Source organism: Lytechinus variegatus, chromosome 8 (genome assembly GCF_018143015.1).
Source record: "Lytechinus variegatus isolate NC3 chromosome 8, Lvar_3.0, whole genome shotgun sequence".
NCBI classification, from domain to species: domain Eukaryota; kingdom Metazoa; phylum Echinodermata; class Echinoidea; order Temnopleuroida; family Toxopneustidae; genus Lytechinus; species Lytechinus variegatus.
The window spans coordinates 34,790,287-34,813,115 of NC_054747.1; the positions used below are offsets into that span (position 1 = coordinate 34,790,287).

At 36.8% G+C, this 22,829-nt stretch overlaps 1 protein-coding gene across 1 annotated transcript in view; it reads right to left on the reverse strand.

The window, feature by feature from the left end:
- Window positions 1-4,941: 4,941 nt before the first annotated feature.
- The window catches only part of LOC121420426 (neural cell adhesion molecule L1-like), a 36,221-nt gene continuing 18,333 nt past the window's right edge, over window positions 4,942-22,829 (reverse strand). The window contains 17 exon segments of the mRNA XM_041615051.1: window positions 4,942-5,886; window positions 6,268-6,365; window positions 6,746-6,973; window positions 10,381-10,573; window positions 10,991-11,207; window positions 11,958-12,028; window positions 12,801-12,866; window positions 12,869-13,009; window positions 14,226-14,318; window positions 15,586-15,876; window positions 16,764-17,021; window positions 17,724-18,014; window positions 18,823-19,134; window positions 19,922-20,056; window positions 20,823-20,957; window positions 21,425-21,694; window positions 22,415-22,576. Coding sequence (XP_041470985.1) covers window positions 5,357-5,886; window positions 6,268-6,365; window positions 6,746-6,973; window positions 10,381-10,573; window positions 10,991-11,207; window positions 11,958-12,028; window positions 12,801-12,866; window positions 12,869-13,009; window positions 14,226-14,318; window positions 15,586-15,876; window positions 16,764-17,021; window positions 17,724-18,014; window positions 18,823-19,134; window positions 19,922-20,056; window positions 20,823-20,957; window positions 21,425-21,694; window positions 22,415-22,576 — 3,491 coding nt within the window. The 3' untranslated portion in view covers window positions 4,942-5,356.

Genomic DNA, 22,829 nt, shown 5'->3' on the forward strand with positions numbered 1-22,829 from the left:
AGCTACCTTCTTGTCATCATCATCTTCCTCCATTTTTTTATCATGATTATTGTGAATATTTTCTTCTTCATTATAATTATGATCCTTATCTCATATTTTCTCCATCATATGATAATTATGATTCTCCTCTCAATATCTTCCTTCTCATCATGATCATAATATTTTTCATTATGATCATTACTATTTACAGCAGCATATTGTTGCCAGGGGAAACATCATGGAACCCCATTTCATTTACAGCACAGTGAATTTTCCCCATTTGCCATATCATCAACGTAAGTTTCATTATCAGATGTTTGAAATCTTAGGGCGGTATTAATTAATTCTGAAACTTGGATATAACGGTCCTGACTAAACAAGAATTCGATGTAAAGCTAGTTTACTCCTTACTCTGTATTCAAGAAAAAGGTAAGATCCCAATGAAATCATTTAAAAACTCATTCTATAATGATATTGCCATTATCTCTACATATTCTAACAAGAAGATTTTTATCACTCATATTTGGAAAATAAATTGGAAACTGAACATCAATAACAATATTCTATAGAACATGGTCTAAATTAGGTAACTGAATCAATGCGTTTATATATACAAATATCACCCTAAGACTAAAGAGAGACCAACAGAAAGAACACCAAGTCGTTAAAATTCTTTATACATTACAAAATATGTTTATTACTATTTGCATAGTATCTATAACTTCATTTCATTCACTTGTAACAATGAATACATATGCATTCACAATTATATGCAGCAGTAGATTAAAAGGACACACTGGAAACTAAAACTTAAATATTAGCAAAATGAATCGATATCTTAGAATGACAAAGTACATAAATTTCAATATAAGACAGCAAACAAACACAGAATCAATTGTTTACATTTACTGTTGATGAAAAGGACAGTCGAGGTACCCACCCCCCCCCCCCCCTCCCCCCCAAAAAACGGGGAGAGACCCCCCCCCCCCTCCTTTAACTTACAGATCAAACATTTTTTTCTTAAAGGGGAAGTTCACCCTGAAGAAAACTTTGTTGTAAAAATAGCAGAAAAAATAGTAAAAAATATTGGTGAAGGTTTGAGGAAAATCCGTTAAAGAATAAGAAAGTTATTAGAGTTCAAAGTTTTGGATTTGTGACGTCATAAACGAGCAGCTGCCCCATGTGTTATGTAATATAAAATGCATGAATTTCAAATTTTATATGGTTGCTGATGACTTAATTTTGTTTCTATTCATGATCGGGTGTGAAATGATTTGTCTATTGATATACAAAAGGTACATTAAAAACCATTTTCAATTTTCTGAGAAAATGACATTTCATTGATTTTTTACCATTCGCTATGTAGGAATGCTGCTCGCATATGACGTCACAAATCAAATGATTGAAATTCTAATAACTTTTTAATTATTTGATGATTTTTTCTCAAACCTTCGGCAATATTTTTTATATTATTTTTTCTGCTATTTTTACAATAAAATTTTTGTCAGGGTGAACTCCCCTTTAAAAGATATACTGTAACCTGTAATAGGGTTCCCACAGTCATGTAAAATCCTTGAAAGAACTTGTCATGGAAAGTCATGGGATTGCCTCTTGGCTATGGCAGCTTTCCAGTTTGTTGTGTCTTGCAACTCTCATACTCCGTGATCATACTCTATTATAATTGGTGTTCATGATTTCCATTTTTCCCAGTTTTGTGACATCCCAACTTCTACACAACTCCCGGGACGTCAAGGGAAGTCATGGAAAGCAACAATGTAGTCGTGGAAAGCAACAATGTAGTCATGGAAAAGTCATGGAATTCTGTTTTCAATTTCTGTGGGAACCATGATGTATTAAGGACTCAATAGTGTAGAAAATACAAAGCACAGATCATGGGAGCTACATGTACATAAAAAAGTGAATAATGATTTAAAGGTATTGTGAAGAGCTAAAACCTTGTGGTGCAAAGATTTCAATGATATCTAAGTAGAGTTCATATACGCCAATCCCATTACGGCAAAAATTTGAGGCACTTTCAAGTCTATCATTTTCTGAGAAGCGAAATAGGGTCATTACCATTTTCAGAACCACTTTTTTGTCTAAAGTTTCCTGGAAAACGTCGCCCCCCCCCCCCCCTCCTCTTATTTACTTCATAATTAATCATGAAAAATAATCATGTCCAAGCAGCTTTTGAAAGGACAATTTTGTGCTGGATTAATAAACATTATGTTTCAAACTCAGTTGAAAAAACATGTAATTACACGATCTTGTGCCTCCAACTGTGTTTGTACACAAATGTTGCAGTGCTGGCACGATTGGATGTGGTCCTAGCCAGTCATATACAACTCATAGGATGTCTTTTAAGAGCATGATGTCACAGAGACAAAATAATCAATAGCAAATAACAATCCCTTCTTGCATAGACGATAGAGAATATAAAATACACACACACACACATTTGCTTTATAGGAAATACACTACATATATAACATCAAGGTGGTTTACATGTATCAGCCAATATATGATATAAATCTACACTATACACATTCAAACCCCATGCATGAATAATAAAAAAAACAAGACAAATAATATGCGACACTATAATTGGAGCCACATCCAACTTCAAATTTTGGCCAATTTGACAACAAGCTGAAAGAAATCAGCCGAGTTCTAGACAAACCACATCAAAATGATAAAATAAATAAATAATAATATAGGATTTGTATAGCGCACGTATCCACCTTGCTAGGTACTCAAGGCACTCCTATATTACCCCGGCTTAGCTACTCTACCAATTCTGGTGCATGCAGCATTTTAAGGAATTTCTTCCTGCCGGTATCCATTTACCTAACCTGGGTCGAGTGCAGCACAGAGTGGATAAATTTCTTGCTGAAGGAAAACACGCTATGGCTAGGATTCGAACCAACAACCCTCTCTCTGAAAGGCGAGAGTCAGAACCGATCAACTAGACCAAGACGCACCCACACATAGCCAGCCAGAAGATAATAAAAAAATCACAACAAACCTACATTGTTCAATATGATGATAAACAGATATACCACAAGGCTTGTATTCCATTCAGTTATCAAGAAACGTAATACATTACTGAGTATTTTGACTGGCTGAAAAACAATTACCCGCCTTGATCTTACTTAATCAAACACTTGGCATTTTAATTTTGTCGATATACAACATTTCATCACCTTCCAGCACAAAGGCTGTTAGGAGGCGCACTGCGCGTCGCCTTCCCGCGAAAGGGCCGTTAGCGCGGACTGCGCATCGCCTTCCCGCACAAAGGCTGTTAGGATGCAATGTTCACTGCACGATATAATAGCCCTTTTGCGAGAAGGCGATGAGCAGTGCGCGCTAACGGCCTTTGTACAGGAAGGCGACGCAAACGGCCTTTGTGCAACGATTTATACTCAGTGTACAAAAGGCAGAAATGAAAGAATAAGATATTGAAATACATTACAGGTAGAAATTCAAGGTGATTCATAATATCAAGGTTTTCTTCTCTTCATCCCTTTCCTTGTTTTAAATAGTGACAATTTCATCGTACCTAATCTAGAATTGATACCATCGGATCCACTTACACATTTCACACTTTAGAGGTTACATGTACACTGTCAATGAAAACTTTATAAAACAAAATCCTAATTAAAGCATCATCTAGGAAGGTCATCATTTCTACAGGACAGCATGAACGCTCTTTAGGAGAGTACTCCTTCAAGGTTCAAGGTCGCAAATTATTGCCAGATAAAATGGGGGAAATGCAAATTTCATAGTTTAGCCTCAGGAAACACACAAGAAGGCATGATAGGTTGGTTGGTAGAATTTCGGTCTTATAATTCAGTGACCCATGGTTCAATTCCCAATTGGTTTACTTAATTGTGCCATTTCAAAGGCATCTTGAATGTTCTTGAATCTTTAATTTGTCTGATATTTATGTTTATGGCATTGATGCTTCGCAAAAGTATGCATCACAATGTTCATCCAGCAATAAATATACATACATGTAGGCCCATATTTTGAAGTAAAAACTTGACTCTGTGCTAAAAAATCATGGAAGCCAAACGTTGCAAGTCTTGTTTATACTGAATGCTTCTCATGTTAACTGTGCTATTCACTAATTATTTAAGGGTGGAGACAACTGTCATACTTATCCTTCCCAGGCGGTAAATAATGTTTTAGACTCAAATAAACCTGATACATTGAACCTCTACTGTAAGAGATTTATGTAACAACTGGCCTTTCATAGTTAAACCACAACTTAAAACCAGAGTTTAAATTAAACCTGACTTCAGAATACAGGCCATAAAATCTAATCGGATCATCATCACTCATATATTTATACTTGGGCCAAGTTCAAAATTGATCTGCTAGATGAATTTTAAGCTTTTGCGAAAATGAAATAAGACTGACAGGCAGACAAGCTCACAGATTACTAGTATCATACTATTGGCAACCTCCAAATGTGGGCATAAGCGTTTTAAGTAAGAGAGAGAGAAAAAAACATTCACAGACAGGGCGCATAAGATTTTTGACAGGATCAAGGTACATAAAAAAGAGACATCCATCAATAGGCAAGATGAATCTGCATAGTAAAGTTTAATCTCAAAAAAGGCTTTACATGGACGGCAACTAACAATCACACAATATTACCGTGTTTACACTTAATCGGCTCGCGATTCTGAACCGCGAGCCGATGCAGCATCGGATTTTGCATAGCGTGTAAACGCGAACAACTTGCATCAGCTCGCGGTTAAGTACCGGCAATTTGCACCACCAAAGTAGTAGGTTCTGAACCGCGAGCCGATGCAGAATTGGCTTTTTTACTACGTGTAAACAGAAAGCCGATTCTGCATCGGCAATTTGTGCGCATTTCATTTACTTTACCATTGTGATGTAATTGTAAGCACACTGATCCAGCGTTGTCTTTATTATGACGTATATTGTTGGTGTGCGTATCATTTCATGTTTTTGCATCGGCTCGCGGTTCTGAACCGTAAGCTGTAACAACATGTAAACGCAAACCAAAAGCCGATTCCTGCATCGGTTTTTGGTTCTGAACCAAATGCCAATTTAGTGTAAACCTGGTATATATTCACCAAACTACAAGTACAAAGGAATGCATGAAAATAATAAACGGATATAAGTAACCGAGATATGCATATAATGCAGTGAATATTTGAGATGATATGTAATACAACTTGTGTATATAAAGTTTAAAATGAATACTCATATGCAATACTAAAAGTAGTATCCCATGATAATACAATTGTGGTGTCTCTAGTACTTCATAACAAGTCAAACCAGACCTGGACTGGACTACACATACAGTGTGCATGATAAAGGTATTCAAAGTTTAGTGTAATCTTTAAAACATTCCAGCATTTTCGACTTGTCTCTCCGTGGTTATACCAAAGTTCGTCTCGGGGTACGGAATCTCATCCGATTTCTTTTTCTTGAAAATCTTCCCGATCCCACCGGACATCCTCCTTCCTCCACCAAACATCTTATCCCTCTCCTTTTCTTCTCTCTCCGTCTCCTTCTGTTTCCTCCTCTCCTTCTCTCTCTCCTTCTTCCTCGCTTTCTTCTCCTGCTCTCTCTCTGCTTTCCTCTCCATCTTCCTCATCAGCTTGCGGTCGACGTGGAGATCGTCCGAGAGCTTGACGCTGTCATCAGCGTTCGGGAAGACCGGGAACTCGGGCGACAAGCCTCTGGAGTCTCCTTCGTTGCCATGGGGATTTGTGTTGAGAGGAGGAGGACTCTCGGTGGCGGCTTCTCCAACCTCAACATAAATGTTTTCCTCAATTCCGACTGACCTATCGAATGTAGAGTCGAAGCTGAGTGGAAGGGAGTCTTCTGCCAAACTTAAGGGTCTTGGCTCGCTTTGCTCAGCCTCATCTGAATAAATATATATATATATACAAATGATATTTTTTAACATATAACTATAGAGAAAGGGAATAAGGAGAAGGTGAAATAGATGGAGAAAGAAAAGAAAGGGATGAAGAGTTGGAAGAGGAAGAAAGAGAAGTAGAGGATGAAGAATAAGAGGGTAAAGGGGAAGGGGAAGAGAAGGAGAAAGAGAAGAAGAGAAACGAGAGCAAGGAGCAGAAAGTGGAGGAAGGAGATAGAACATCTGAATAAGATGTACTGTACATGTTCTGTATGAAGACAGAGTGAAATACGAAGATAACACTCATTCATTGAACTATTAGAAAAAAAACAGACATGGATGCCATAAAAAACACAGAAGAAAAAATTCCATACAGAGTATGTTACCTTCTGAAAGGACTTCTTCTTTGTTGACTTGTACTGGGGGTGGTGATACATCTCCTATCACTGCCTGACTGACCAACACTACACCAGGATTATCAGGGCTAATTGACAAAGAAAAGAAGACACATTCCTTATGAATTATTCAGGAATGCTGAATTAAGAAATTAATTTATTCAGCAGATTGTTACAGAGTGATGTTGCAACAGCTAAATTGTTAGTGCAGCTGGTAATTTCTCTTTTCTTTCTTCAATCCCATTCTCTCTCCTTTTCTCTAATACTCCCCAACTACTTTAATCTCCCTCTCTCTCTTTCACACTCTCAGTCTCTAAGCTTTATTAAGGCTCAGAACTGAGTATTTCCTGCAAGAATCCCACAAGCATCTTCTCATCACTAATCCTCACACTTAAACACAAATTACCAGTACACAAATCATGAAGAAAATAGTAAGCACAAAATTTATGACATGATAATCAAAACTTACTTTTTGTAAATGACATCAGGGAAGCCCTTCCATCTCCTTTTCTTCTTCTTTCCCTTCTCATCTCCTTCTGATGCTTCTGATCTTGGTGACACCTCTAAAGAATCTCCTCTCCTCCCTCCTCCAGCCCCGCCCAGATCGTATGCAGAGTCGGACGACATACCAGTCTCGTCCGGTGAGAAGTTCTCGTTGACCATGGAGAGGTCGTAGACACCTTTCTGTGAGCCGCCGCTGTCGTCCACAGTGGTGGCAACGGAAATGGAATCACCGTAGGAAAATCTGATATTAGTTCAAGGGTCATGTCATGCAGGAGGGCAAAGGTCGCAAGGGTCAAAGTTCATTCATGAATGGGGTAAAAGGGATTGTATGATTTAATAGGTCATGTGGGGCAAGAGGACGAGGGTCACATGGATCAAATATCATTAATGAATGTGGCAAGGGGTCGGATGGTGCAATTGCCATTTATAAATGGGGGAGGGGCCATACAGTTCAACATTCAATCATAAATAGATCAAGAGGTCATAGTTCAAGGGTCATTTTTCAACAGAGCAAGGGAGCATAAGTTTCAAGGGTCAATATATACATGCATACCAGGGGAAGGTATATAAAAAATAGTCATTTATTCACATTAAAACATTTTCAGCATGGTATTTCAATGGGATTTAACGACAGAATAATGGGCATGTAAGCAATGGCAAAACAGATAAATGTGGGAATATGCAGAAAGAATTAAAAGAAGTGTGAACAATATACACAAGGTGAGGAAAGGTTGAAAAACATTTTTTTCCCCCATTTATACAAGAACATTGGAAATGTTAAAAAGCATAGTGATATATGTAGTTTTGTTTTATTATTTTTTTTAGATTAAATGCATGAGAGTAAAATTTTAAAATGGAAGCAAGAAAAAATGAAAATAAAAATAATAGATCCAAATGAAAGCAGGAAATACACAGGAAACACATAATGGCATTATTAACACATTTTTTATATACAAGTATTTATAAATGGAGTGTATTTTGCATGCATGCATTTTAAGGTTGAAGAGGTAAAAGCCATAAGAATAAGAAGGGATTCATGCAACAAGCAAATTAAAACAAAGGATGGAAATAAAAGTAGAAGAGGTATTTTAAAATGACAAAGAATACAAAGAAATGGAATTCACACAACATAAAAAATCAAAAGAGGAAACAGTTATAAAGATACTCTTACTGGAGCAACAACACATCTCCAAACTTAATTTTGAGGGACATGTATTAGTTGAAGTGAAATCATGATGGCCTAACACAAGCCACTACTTGGGGGTCACAAGAAACTAGCTATCAATTGCAGTTTTTTTTTTTTCTTTCTTTTTTTTTTATTATTCATCTTTATTTTTTTCTTTTTTGGGGGGGGAGGAGACAAAATCAATCGTATATGTAGGTCTTGCACTTAATTGCTCATTTGCAATTGATTGCTCAAATATTTTTCCTACAAGGAGTGTAAACTGATTTGCTACAGCTAAAACTATCCTTACAATTGTAAAACTGCAACAGAAATTTGCAACTGATTGAAAAGTTTGGGACACTGCAAGCTGTTTTAAGGCAGAATTGGTTTTGGTTTCCCTTTATCCTGAACATTTTTCATCAAGGCAGTTCTGTTGCTTCAGCAGAGATTAATAAGATAGATTACAGAAGTGCCCAGTATACCAGAATATAGAACAGAGTCATCCACACAGTAGAAGGTGTAATCTGTGAGAAAGAGATTGAGTGTAACCAGGGAGTATTTCATAAAACCTGTTTCCAGAGTTATGCTTGACTTAACAAAAGATTAAAATACAACAAGCCAAAACCGTTTCTAAGCCATTATAATCACATCACCTATTAAGGTTATATACAAGCATGTTGGAGATCATTTCAAGTCTATTTTGCCAAACCGTTGTTTCAATATTTCATATATAAGTCATAATTTGCTACAACTCTAGGGCCCCGTCTTACAAAGAGTTACGATTGATCCAATTGATCATAACTCTATGGAATCCATCAGTGTCATAATTTTTTCTACAGGAAATTTACAATGTCCTTTGTAAACAAAGAGAAGCACAGCAAATTTTCAAGAAAATAATGAATGCATGAATATCATAGGTAGAAAATAATTTGAACAAACATGCATAATAGATGTTGACGTTGTTGGCTTTCCATAGTTTCGACTTATTGGATCAATCGCAAACTCTTTGTAAGACGGGGCCCAGGAAAAGTTTGAGCTCCAAATTTGGTCCTACTTATTCTAGATGTTGGCAAAGTCAGGCATAAACTGACTTACAGTATACAGCTATGAGAAACACCCCCATTATGATACATTTAATGTGCACATAACAGTAATAAAGAAATGTGGACTGTTATTTTTCTGCCACATCATTAAAGTTTGACACTTTTACACACGATAGAACAATTTTCATGCTCAAGTCGTATATGCTAGAAATAATAAGCCTAGACTAGAAATCTTCTAAACATTTCATTTCTACAAGTCTTATTTTTATAACACCCCCCCCCCCCCCCCAAAAAAAAAAAAATCTTAGAAGTCTTTTTTCAGATGAGGAAGTCTTGATTTATAATTCCCTCTTCCAATTCAATCCCAGGTTGTGAAGTGTCAATACAATTATCTAATTGCAATTTTTTTTTAAGAATCATGTAAATGAATTATTCTATCTAATCATGAAAGCAAAACAACAGAGATATTCAAAGAGGTGAAATATAAAAAATATTACCATTTTGTTAATAAATTTAAACTCATAGGGGGATAGTAATACTACCCAACTGAACATGATGTACAGTAGGGAAGGCGGGGTAAGTTGTGACACTTTTTGCATTTTGCATGTTAGAATTGATATGACTAATAATATTGTAGAAAAAAGTACCTTGCCTTTAAATTTGATTCTTGGGAAATATTTTTCACCTATATATAACTTGCTACCCCCACACTGAAATTAATTGTGACCTTTGAAATAAACGATGTCAAATGAGCCACAAAAGCTATGTACAAAATGTATGCGGGAAGAAGCAGCATGTCAATTTTTTATTTCAAGTCTTTTCACTTGCTAATTCTCTATAAATACTAACATCCTCTAGAAGTAAAAGAACTGTCATGTGAATTTACACCTTTCTGCCTGCATATCAATGGCTTTTCATTTTTTTTAATTTTTCATTCTTATTACCACAAGAAATACCATGGCTCAACTTGCCCCATGTTCGCTGGCTCAAAGTACCCCACTCCGAACTTAATGCGATATTTTCACATCCACACATTTCTTATGCATCCATCATTTTAAAGACTATGACAAGAATGAAGATCCATACCTGGACTAACAATATTGTTCTTATTTCTTTATTATATTTAAAGACGTGTGTGGGTAAAAAGCACTCCTCTATTTTACACCCTTTTTTACTTTTTTGGCTAAAATTTGTATTTTTCCATCTAAAAAAGTACTTTTTGTTTCAAAGTCGAAAACAATTTGGTTGGGTAAAGGGTTATGTAATGGGTCATCAATACATGACACCACCACAATGTCTGACTCATTCATTATTGGCCTGGGGCTGGTGGCTCAACTTGCCCCTATGCTCAACTTACCCCGCCTTCCCCTACACATCATTATATATACTGACCGTCTGTTGATCCAGAGTGAATCCACATTGAAGTGACTTTGTCCAGACCAATCATCATTCTTTCTCTTCCAGTATAACATTCCAAAAGAGAGTAAAGCTAGGATAAGAAGTACAGCTAAGATACCACACACAATAGCTGCTATGATACCACCGTTTATACCACCACCTTGGAGTCGATCTGCGGTAGTTTCATCTGTTATATTAAACAAGTAGATATATAAGATAAAATCAAAGTGATGAAAATGTAATGATACTAATAATACATGTAGTAACTTTTACATTATTAAAGCTAAATATTTTGTTTCTCAGCGCTTTACATTGCAACTGGTCATCGGATTCAGGCATGCCTGCACACAATGTATGCACTTTCTCCACTCCCTGGGAAGCATTTTAACAAGATTTCTAAATGTAGGATGTAAGAGTCAGAATATTCTTGAAAATGATGAGGTTTCTTTTGGTTTCTTTCTTTTCTTTTCATTGTTTTTTCTCTCTCTCTAGCTCTTACACATATTTGCTAAACAAAAGGGAAAAGTGACCCTTAGCCCTCGTGGGTTTGTCCATAATTGTCTTAACGTAAATAGATCTTTCAAATTCCTCCAGACTATCTCACCTGATAGCGTAGTAACAATAACCTCCCGTGTGAACGGGCTCAGCCCTCCTGCATTCTGATATGCCATGCGTACTCCATGTGGTGTGTCACTAGGTAGACCAACAATGAGATAGGAGGATGCTTCCCGGGCCGTCAGGGCAACGTCTGGGGCCATATCAGATGAGTTAAGGATACGGAAGGAGATGAGGTACGCTTCAAAGGTTTCATCGTTGGTCGGCTGGAAACAGAAATTGATCGGGAAATTTTGTGAAGCGGGGTATCCCTGCATATTACAACAGTATGCTACAGAGTGAGAAGACAGGATTACCTGAATTTCAATAAAATAGAGTCCCTGATTTTTCCCTGAAGAACTCTAAAAATTCCATAATTATTTCCACTCATTACCATTTAAACCCGTTTTCCTGAACTGTAGCTGAAGCTGTCCAAGAAATTCTCAGAATTGCCTCAATATGTTGTCATAATGAATTTGCTGTACATAAGCTTGCGCCTTTTTCAGCACTGTTTTGAAACCAATCAAAATTCTATTACTTTTCCCTTGAGGAATTTTTATCAAATTCCCCGACTGGAAAAAAAATTCCCAAATGGTCTGGGAACCCTGAAAGACAACATCCTAAAATATTTTGTGTCAAAAGAATCATCAGGAATCTATAACACACTGCTAAAACACACTATTCAGCATAGAATGACATTTTATAATTGATTGCACTGACCACAATATATAATCAATAATATGAAAACTAAATTGTATGATCAGTCGCTTTGCTCTGTATTTTGATATGAAAAGAGGTAAATTGTAATCAAATCATAGATCAAATAATAGAGATTAGGGAAGTAATTCATGAAGCATCTTGTTGGTAATTTTCACTCAGAAATTTGCTCTGTCAATCGGATGCAAGGATTTCAGTAGCTTATAACAGTTGTCAGTGAAGATCTGTTTCGTGAAATGCTACCCAGATCCAGTACATACCTGCCACACAAGCCATATTGAGGATGAGCTGTTTGCTTTTGCACTAAAGTTTTCCACGGCTGATGTCGGAGCTGGATGAACAAATATACAGATAAATAATAGGTGACAAGAAAATTTTGTTAGGAAATAAAGAAATAAACTTTAATGTAACTACTTCATGTTTCTGGGAAAATGAGGTATCTTTTCTTTTGCTATTTTGAATGATTAATAGGCTTACTCAAATATACCCCGACTTGCATTTTCAATAGCAACTTCAAAAATGGATAAAGTGTGGGGCATTGTGGCCCAGTGGATTAGTTTACTGACTTTGAAACAGCCATGGAGTAATTTCCTTCAGCAAGAAATTTATCCACATTGTGCTACACTAAACTCAGGTGAGGTGAATGCATACCCGGTAGGAAGAAATTCTTTGGAATTCTTGAGTGCCTAGGCAGCTCAGCTAAAGCCAGGGTAATAATAATAGCAGGGTCTACTGGGACAACACTTTTCAGAACTGAAGTGGCTTCCCTGGGTAAATATACCATAATTTATTATTAGTAGTATTATGCAGACCTCCCAACCAAGGTAAGTGGAAAATAGGGATAAAAAATGAATTATAAGAAATAGGAAAGAACAGTATTTTCCATAGGCTTCTTTAGTAATATTATTTGGAAACTAAAAAAAAATCATTATCAAAACAAGATAAAAAAGTCAAAAATTAATATTCTTTCCTCTAAATTCAAAATGGTTCAGAGGTATAAGTATCTGTATATTTTCATTTCTCATTTTCTTCTCTTAAATGTACATGTGATTAACAGAGTTTTAGTGTGCAGTATTTGATGGGAATGGGTTAACTATACACACCTTGGTATCCAGTTGTAATCTGAGCAGTTACATAGGGACTCCACTCTCTTAAAGCACTGTTCCCGCACGAACTTTGACCTCATAGTCCGTCACGTACTCCAGGCTATCGACGAGGGCACCAAGCTCATTGGCATTGTGGGATACGGTTACCATGGTGATATCTGACTCGTTCTCCAATGGGTAGGCGAGAACCTCATATACGATATCATCTGCAATGGAAAGAGGGAATTCGGAATTCATAATGATGACAATGCACTTCACAAAGCACTCACATCCATGCAGCAAAGTGCTTGAGACACACATATGAATCTGCTTTAAGTCTTCAAATTTGGGATCTCAGGGCTCTGTCTTACAAAGAGTTACGATTATGATGCATTCATTGTTTTCTTGAAAATTCAGTGTGCTTCTCTTTCTTTACAAAGAACATTGTGCAAATTTCCTGTAGAAAAAAATTATGACACTAGATTTCCATTGAGAATTTTGTAAGACGGGCCACTGATATCTGTTCGAAAATTCAACTTAAAAAAATAACACATACTTTCATTTTCTTGTATGAAAAAAAATGCCTTCATTTAGGCAGCGGCTACTGTAGTCACTTTTTTTTTTCCTATAGCCTAATGCCAGCTGCCAACTTGGCACACATGCACAAAGTGATGCATAATTTACGAGAATCCCTATGAAACACCATGGGTTGTAAGGAATATTCCGGCAAGAATTTACCCCTTTACCACACCCTTCCTTGCCCTAAATATCATATACCTTATTATGTAACTGACTTACCAACTAAGAACAAGTTCTAGTCAAGCATAAAGTCATTCATAACTTTAACAGCTAACAAACAGCTTTATACGGGACACCTACCAGGGATCGTTATATCAAGCTGTTTGTGAATTAAGCATGACTTTATACATGACTCGTATTCCCACTGTCACTAAATGATATTTCCTTATGTACAGAAGCGAAAGCAACACCGTGAAGAGATCATGTTCAAACTGTGCACAAGCTTATGTACATCTCTATGTCACACCTCTGGGTTGAGTGCAGTACAACATGGGTGACTTCTTTGCTGAAGGAAATTAACAGTATAGTTAAGATTTGATCCAATGTACCCCCGGATTAAAAGACGATTGTCAGAACCAACACTCCAAGAACATTTGATGTCATTAACATTGACCATAACCACTGATAATTTTCATTGTCAGAGAATGTCCATTGAATGCACTAACATTCAATCTTAAACTGCGCTTTCTGCACATCTAACATGTCAACTACAAGTCAGAGCCAAATAAATGATAGGATAACTTAAAAGACAAGACTCTTGCACACATTTTGACTTCAAAAATGATTTTTAAAATCTTTTATCAAAGACCCAATGTATATCTTTTGACGATGATGAATGAATAAAACTAAAATTATTTTTATTACCTGTGTTGCCATTGAGCCTAGATGGCGCTGTCCATGTTACTGTGATGACGTTTCCCACCGCTGTCACTTCAATGCTTCGAGGTCTGCTTGGAGCTAAAAAGAAAGGGGAATGTGAATATGATATAGAAAGCAAAGACAGATGTGTTATTTCTCTAGCTGTGCACAGCAAGCGTACAGAGGGGGTTGATGGTGATTTAGCCCACAAAATCTTCATAAGTGCCCCAGTATCAAAGTTGCAAAATAGCCCCCAAAATTATGATCAGGTTCAATGCAACTTAGTAAAATGAAGCAGCCTTGTGAAGAAACTAGTAGTTTTCCCATGGTTGTAAACATTCATTGAAAAGCAAACAAATATATGGGTCATTGTCATTCCTAGCTGAAATACACTGCACTAGACTCATTTAACACAACCATATTAACAGAAAATTACAGATAAAACACTGCATAAACTACAACCAAAAAATCAGATTTACTTATGTATATGAATCCTATAAAGCCCTCTTTATATTGTCTCTTATTGTAATTTCAAGTTTTTACACATCTCCATGCTCAGTAACTCGATGAAATCATATAACTTTTCAGGGGGAAATAGAAACTTCACCTCAACAGCGACTGATAATACATAAACTGCAGTGTGTGTAGTGAGAAGACATATAAAATGGCTGTAAAAATCATCTGCTCTGCACTTGTAGGAACAGAGAATTGACCAAAAAAAGGAGAGAGAAAGATAGAGAGGAGAGAGGTGGGGGTATACAATTGTTCACAGCATAACCCACCTTACCATATTAAGCATCAATACACTGCTCTCTACAGATTGGGCAATAGTTAATAGAAACAAGAAGGTATTTTAGAAAGTATATTAAAAAGATTAATAAGACATTGAATCATTGTTGATATTGAGGTTTCTTCTAAATCTCAATTGCCATCTATACTACTAGGCTAAGTAACGTCAAAGTTAAACAATTAGTAAGGAGATTCATGCAAGTGAGCTATATAAAGCCACAACCTCGTAACAGGGGCTTAAAATGGGAGGGATTTTAAATTGTGGATTATGTGCATAATAGGGGCATAATTGCATTCACTCTATTATACCGGTACTATGTGTTATAATTTTTGTACCCACCAGAGAATTTAAATGAGCCTACACAATTTTGATTGCCTATATTTTCTTGGAAGCTTTTTTTTATACATACAAACATTCCTAAATACAACACACATCATAGTTCATGATTTCTTTTTAAACAAGACCTCTTTAATGTTATTCAATTTTATTCACCTTTTCCTTGAAATAAATCACAAAGAATGTTAAGGTTTTTTTTTTCAATTTAGATGCAACTGGATGCTTTACAAGCTACCTTACCTCCCTGTGCTGTAGACACAAGACCGGTAGCTGAACTAAACGACCCCACTCCTAGTCCATTCACTGCCTGCACTCTGAACCGATACCCTGTATAGGGCTGCAGACCTTCTACTGTGTAAAAAGGGTCACCAGTCTCTCCAGCTAATGAATATTCATTACTTGACTCAGCCTGGTATAGGACAGTGTAGGCTGTGATTGGCAGGTCACTGGTGGGGGTGGGCGTGGCCCAGCTGAGATTCAGACTGGTTGATGTGATGTCAGAGATTGTGGGTGTGGCTACCTGTCCGGGAACTGTAAGTAAAAATGAATAAAATGTTCTGGTGTTGTAGTGAATATTTTTAGTGGGGGTTTTACTTTCCTTCCAGAATTTTCAATGATCAAACACTCTATTTGTGTTAAAATTATCCTCTACCTACCCGGCAGTGCTACTGTCACAACACCATAGTGTTGGTTTGAAGATACGTAGGAACACGCATGACCCATCCACACACTTTAACCAAACATGACCAATTATCAATCGGAACCCCATTGCATAAAAGTTACTAGTATCATGGTAACCTTCCCTTCCAATGGTAACTACCAACAGCCAATTAAAATCCAAGGATTTCATCATTCCTGGATGGCAAAGTTACCATAATAGGCACTTTTATGCAATGAGGTGCAGGGGATAATGAATGACTGGTAACTAATATATGCAAGAAGAATAGGAGATAAACAATTTAATCTCAGCCACACCTTGAATGGCACGGTCATAGAAAGATGAATGAGCATAAAAACATTGGGTGCAAGAGGGGCAGGAGAGTGTCAGAAAAGGATTCTAGTACATTCCTTGAAGTGTTGCCGATACAGAATCAAAAGTTGGCTGCTACACAGGAATAATGTACAAATAACTCCCCCCCCTCCCCCAAAAAAATTGACCTAAGATTACGAATGACCAATCGGGTGATAATAAATGACCGTTCACTATAAAAGGATGCAAGAAGAATGGGAGGGTTAGATTCACAAAACAAATGTTATGCATATCTTGAAGTGTTACCATTACAGAACCAGAGGGGTTACACATCATATACTCTGATCGGAAATAACCAAGGACCCCTAAGGACATATGGAAAGAATGGTAAATACTTGATGCAACAGGGGTGGGAAGGAGGATGTTAGAAAACAATTCTAGTACATACCTTGAAGTGTCGCCGTCACAGAACCAAACTGGTTGGTAGCTACACAGGAATACACATCATCCACCCCAACACTCTGACCGGTGATGACCAATGACCCATCAGGGGATACTGAATGACCGGTCACCGATGGGTGTGGCAAGGGTGTGGTCCCATTCTGCCAGGTGGTGGTAGGGGCGGGGTCTCCCTTGGTTTGACATCGGAGGGTGATGCTGTTAATACCTGATCGGAATGCTTCTACAGCAGTAAGCACAGGGCGACCTAGATACATTGTATACACATACATGTCAGAATGAATATGGGATTGAATCTGAAGGCAAAAATGAAAGTGTACGATTCCTCTTCATTCAAAAATTAATAACCTGAGCTCTTCCCGTTTGGAATAAGAATGATGATGAAGATCTTGACATGACTCACAGTAACTATACATTCATGTTTTGCATGTTTCATAGATAATTGTGTAATTGCTAAAAAAAAATCATCTGGTTGCTTTATTTGCTAGCATCCATTGCTTCTCTAGAAATCACTAATAGAACATGGTTAAAGACCTCAGAATTGGGTGTAAGAAAAGTTATTTACCCCTATTGATGACCTTTGACATTTTATTTTTATAACATTCAGCTTTGAACACAACTGGGCAAATAAGGGCATTTTTTTCTCTCTGAAAAATATTGGACATCATTGAAGTTAACACATACTTGTCAATTTTAGTCTATAAAATCAATCTTACAGTGAAATTGGAACATTTAGCGCAGATATTGAACTTTTTTTAGCCTTAACAGACAGAAACATGCCAAAGTGATCCCACAGACCATCATCCTACACCATTGGTGTGATTAATCCTTATTTCTTGCAGCACAAGGAAGTTTTACAAAACCTTATATATCGTTTATAACTTACTACCAAGAGAAAACATTACTCTACTTCATGCAAATAGTCAATATATCAAGAAATATTGTTCACCTTGTACGGTAACCCGGACGGTTGCATTCGCACTGCCAAGAAAGTTGGACAAGACACACACAAAGTCACCATCGTGATGGGACACATTAGGGCTGTACACAACCAAGTAGGCAGTGTTACCCTGTATGCTACTGGTGTAGCTAGTGGCATCCGTGGGAACAGGCCCCTCACTGGGAAGGAACCATGTGATGTCAGGGGTAGGTTGCCCTTCAATTTCACAGCTGAGCACAGTATAGTCAGACCCTTCCATTGCACTCACAGGGGTGTTGGTGCCGGTTACCTGAGGAGGGACTGAAAAGAAAAAAAAGAGAATCACACAGCTCAAGACAAAGTTTTGGGGGAAAAGAGGAATAGAGATGTCTTGGTAGGTGATCAAAGCAACTGAGCTTCCAAAGGATGTAAAAGAGGGTGATGAAGGCATCCTATACAACAGAGGGGACATTTTTAATTTCAAGGTATCAATGTTCATGTTTTAATGTATTCTATAATTTATTCAATTAATTTGGCCAGTTGTTGGAACACTGCATTTCACAAGCACACATAAAATAAAACTAACAACCCAACAATAGGAGAAAACTGAGAGATGTTTATCAATATTCTACTCAATTGCTTTGTACAATAAAATTCTTCCTGTGCATTCGATTTGATCTTTACCGGGCCAAAATTTGATGGCATCCAACAAAATCATCTGCGAGATTCCAATCTAATCGATTTAGACAGAGGTAGAGGTTTTGGTCAAATTGTGATATAAGTATGGGGTCTTGTTCCATTAACACTGATACAATTGTAACTTAACCATGCGACCGTATCTTCCTTGAAATCCTTGATTCTTTTACCATGACAGCTACCAATGGATGGCAAAGTTGACATGATAATAAGTAACAACAGCATACCTGTCATTCCTAATATCCAAGAAATATGAACAAATTACACAGAATTTGAAAGAAATAGGAACATTCTTATATTTTGTACTCAATATTACATGAAATATTTCCGCAGAAATACGAAAAACAGATTATTAAAATTGCAATTTCTTTCCCTGACAATAAGAATATTCATATTTAAAAGGAACGCTTGACAGGTCTTTCTTTCTCCCTACCATTGACTGAGAGATAGGCGACCTCACTGATGCTGCCCGCGCTGTTCTGTGCTAAGCAAAGATACCATCCCTCGTCTCTCTTTGTGACCTGGTTCAGCTCGAGGTCACCGTCCACCGAAACAAAGCTCAGCGATGCTCTTGTCGCTGGGGGATTGATGCCGAGACCGATACGATCGCCTTGGCTACCGTCCGCATCACTCAGGTACCAGGAGATGATCGGTGTCTCGCGGGCGTCGGCTCGGCATCGCATGCTGATTGGGTAAGACTCGTTGGCGGTGGTGTTAGAAGGAGCAGTGGTGAATTTGGGGACATCTGAAACAAGGCATTCAAACAGATTATTGATGATGAATAATTATAGTACAATAACAAAATAGCAGCCACTGGGATAATAATGATAATATTGAGGATGATAATAATGACTATGCTGATGAAGATGATGATGATGATAATGTTGATAACTATGATGATGGTGACAAGGATGACGATGATGACGAAAATGATGATAATGATGCTTATTATTATCATTATGATGGTAGCAATGATCAGAATATGTTGATTTTTCTTTTACTTGAATGTATAAATTGTATTTATTTGTTATATATTTATATGTTGTATGTGTTGTTATATTTATGCATTTATATATTGTTATTTTACATTGTATTTAAATATTTTTATAAGGTGAATAAATGAATTGAATTGAATACTAAAAACAATGAAAATAATCATAACCATTATTATAATGTTGGTAACAATGCAATTCAATTAGAGCCATGGCTCCGCAAGAGAAGGTACAATATATTGCAAAATTAAGTGTAACTTGTACTTGTTGGACCCGTGTCATAAAAGTTTCAATAAGATTCCATTTCTCTATGTAATTTAGCCCTGACGGGTGTTTCATAAAGCTGTTCGTAAGTTAAGAGCGACTTTAAGAACGACTGGTGATCCTTTCTTGTGGTAAATGGAATATTCATTGGGGATTTGGTTAAGCGCGTAAGAAAGGTTCACCAGTCGTTCTTAAAGTTGCTCTTAACTTACGAACAGCTTTATGAAATGGCCCCTAAGAAAGGTTTATTTCATAAACTTATTCAAAACATCTCACCAGGAGTGGAGAGTGTAGCAGTGACCTGGATACTCCCCGCTGCGTTGGTAGCTATACATGTATATTCCCCTGTGTTGGTTTCCAGTAAGCCATCGATTACAATACTAGAATTACTAAGCACTTCAATATTGGTTTCTGAAAAGAAATGGATGGAAAACAGACATCAATAATAATAATAAAAATAATAATATTCAACATTTATATAGCGCTTAATACAAATGTTTCTAAGCGCTGCATACTATTACCTCGGCTTTAGCACGGCTACCTTGATCGGGTGCATCGAGCATTCAAGGAATTACTTCCTACAGGGTACCCATTTACTACACCTGGGTTGAGAGTGGCAAAAAAAAGGACGCTAGTGCTGTTTCCTAATATTTTTTTATTCAACTGTTTTATTCTCTGGATGGGGAAAACAGAAAATATCAGATGTTTAGCTTGATCTGTTAACGGATATCTCATATCTAAAGACATTTACGCTTATTCTGAACTCCTGTTCAACTTAAACATTGCTCTAAAGATGCGGTTTAACTATCAGGAGCCAATGTGACATCAATCTCTATAATTTGATGATCAATGTGTCATCACATTTGGCATCCAAACCATTAAAAAATATATCTGGGTATAGGGGGAAAAACAACAACCTTGTTTATTAATCACAAGTTGTGGGTTCAGATCCTACTCTAGACATAAACTTCCTGTAGTATGAAATTTATATGTATTGTGTTGCACCAAACCCAGTTGAGTACAAAATGGTACCTGGAAATTCATTGAAATGTTTGTGCACTTTGAAATGCTAGCCAGATTAAAGCATGGGTAATAACATCCAAGTCCCTTTGCAAGTACTTAGAGATGTTAAATGGTATGCACTGTACAACAATCAAATATTATCATTATTACTTACCAAGAACTAGAGAGCTACCATCCTTCTGCCATTGAATTGACGGCATCGGGTCACCTGATGCTTCACAGTCTAATCTGACCTTTGACCCCGGGTCAACAGTAAGGTCAACAGGATGAACAACAAACTGAGGAGGAACTGAGAACCATGCAATACATGTTGTTTAAATAACTCATAATTCAAACATTAATTGAAAAAGAACATACCTTCAATTAAAAACATTAATTTCAATATTTGAATTCAATGTTTTCATCTTTCAATTTATATATTTTCTCTGTGTAATTTGTAAAAAAAATGACAAACATGTCTTAACATAATAATTGGTTTTATTGTTTTCACATTTCATGGATTTTACAGAAACACAACTGACATCAAAATAGACATGAAATTGAATTTCTGTAAAAAAAAATTGTTTGTCTATCCAAAGAACAGATATGGGATGAGTTGGGTAACATTTTTAAAATAGTATCTTTCATTTTTTGCTTATTGATTTGCATAACAATTATAAAAATAAGAATAATAACAATATAGAGTATTTCTGAAGTACCAAATACACATTGATTAAAGGGCTAGTAGCAAAAGGAAAAAAACACTTTCATACTTACGATACACAGTCAAATACGCTGAAACATTCCTGACTCCAAGCTCATTACCAGCGCTGCACGTGTAGACTCCATCCTGATCCTCCTCAACATTATCAATCCTAAGATCTCCGTTGCCAAGTACCTCAAACTTGATATCAGTCAGCAGGAGTCGACTGTTGAATAGCCATGTGATGACTGGTGTGGGCGTGGCGGCAGCGCGGCATTCGAAGCGAGCAAGCTCACCCTCGATAGCCGTCTGGTCGATCGGAGAGGATGTGATAACAGGAGCACCTAGAAACATAAAGATTGGAGATTTTCATAATAATAAAATGCAACATTTATATAGTGCTTAATACAAATGTTTCTCAGCACTGCATACTTTTACCATCTATAGCACGGCTACCCTAATCAGACACTCAAGCATTCAATGAATTCCTTCCTACCGGATACCCATTTACTACATCTGGGTGGAGAGTGGCAAATGTAGATTAATGCCTTGCCAAAGGATGCGAGTGCTGCGGTTGGTCCAAAGTCTGAAGACTTATCAACTGAGCCACAACAGTACACCTCTACTTTAAAGTTAAATAAAGGCAAATGAAGGCTTTTGCAATGATGGTAAAAAAAACTAGTTTAATATGAAACCAACCTTTCAGTATTGTATGCAGAAAAACATACAAAATAAAATAAAAACAAAGGTACCTGCAGTTGGCATTTATTGTAGACATGAATGACATCAACTAACAAAATGTAATACAATAAAGGTATATTATTCAGCTCATGTTGTAGTAAAACTAATAATTCACTTCTGCTGAACTCAGCATAATTTTCTTGCATACAATGTTCAGATTTTTTTCTTTTCAAGGAAATGTATTTTAATCATAACCATGATTTCAGAATATTTCTTATGAAGTTTCAGCACCAGAAAATTATAGATCAAAAATTCAACTCAGGTGGATCCAATCACATTCTACATCTTAATTTCACATTAGAGTTTACAAAATGTTGACTTACTTCTAACTGTAAGGGACGTTGATGTTGACGAAGATGATACCGTATTGGATGCTAAACAGACGTAAGTCCCCGCGTGACGATTCTCGACGTAAGGAATTGCAAGAGAGCCATTAGAAAACACTTCCACTCCGAACTGCAGTCCACTAGACGCACTCAACATGCCTTTTAACAAGAAATCAAAATGAACATATGAAATTATACACAATAGGATTCAAGATTTCTTGACATAGTGTTCATATCAAACAAAATATATATTTTCGGGGAGTCCTTTTCACAAGCACTTACAGTAAATGGTGAATTTCGGGGGCTCTTTTTTACATTTCCCTGGGCTAGTAGTACTGATAATAAAAAAGAAAGAGAAAAGAATCAACCCTATAGCTTATGCATTTCCTCAATATAAGTGGATACTTGACCA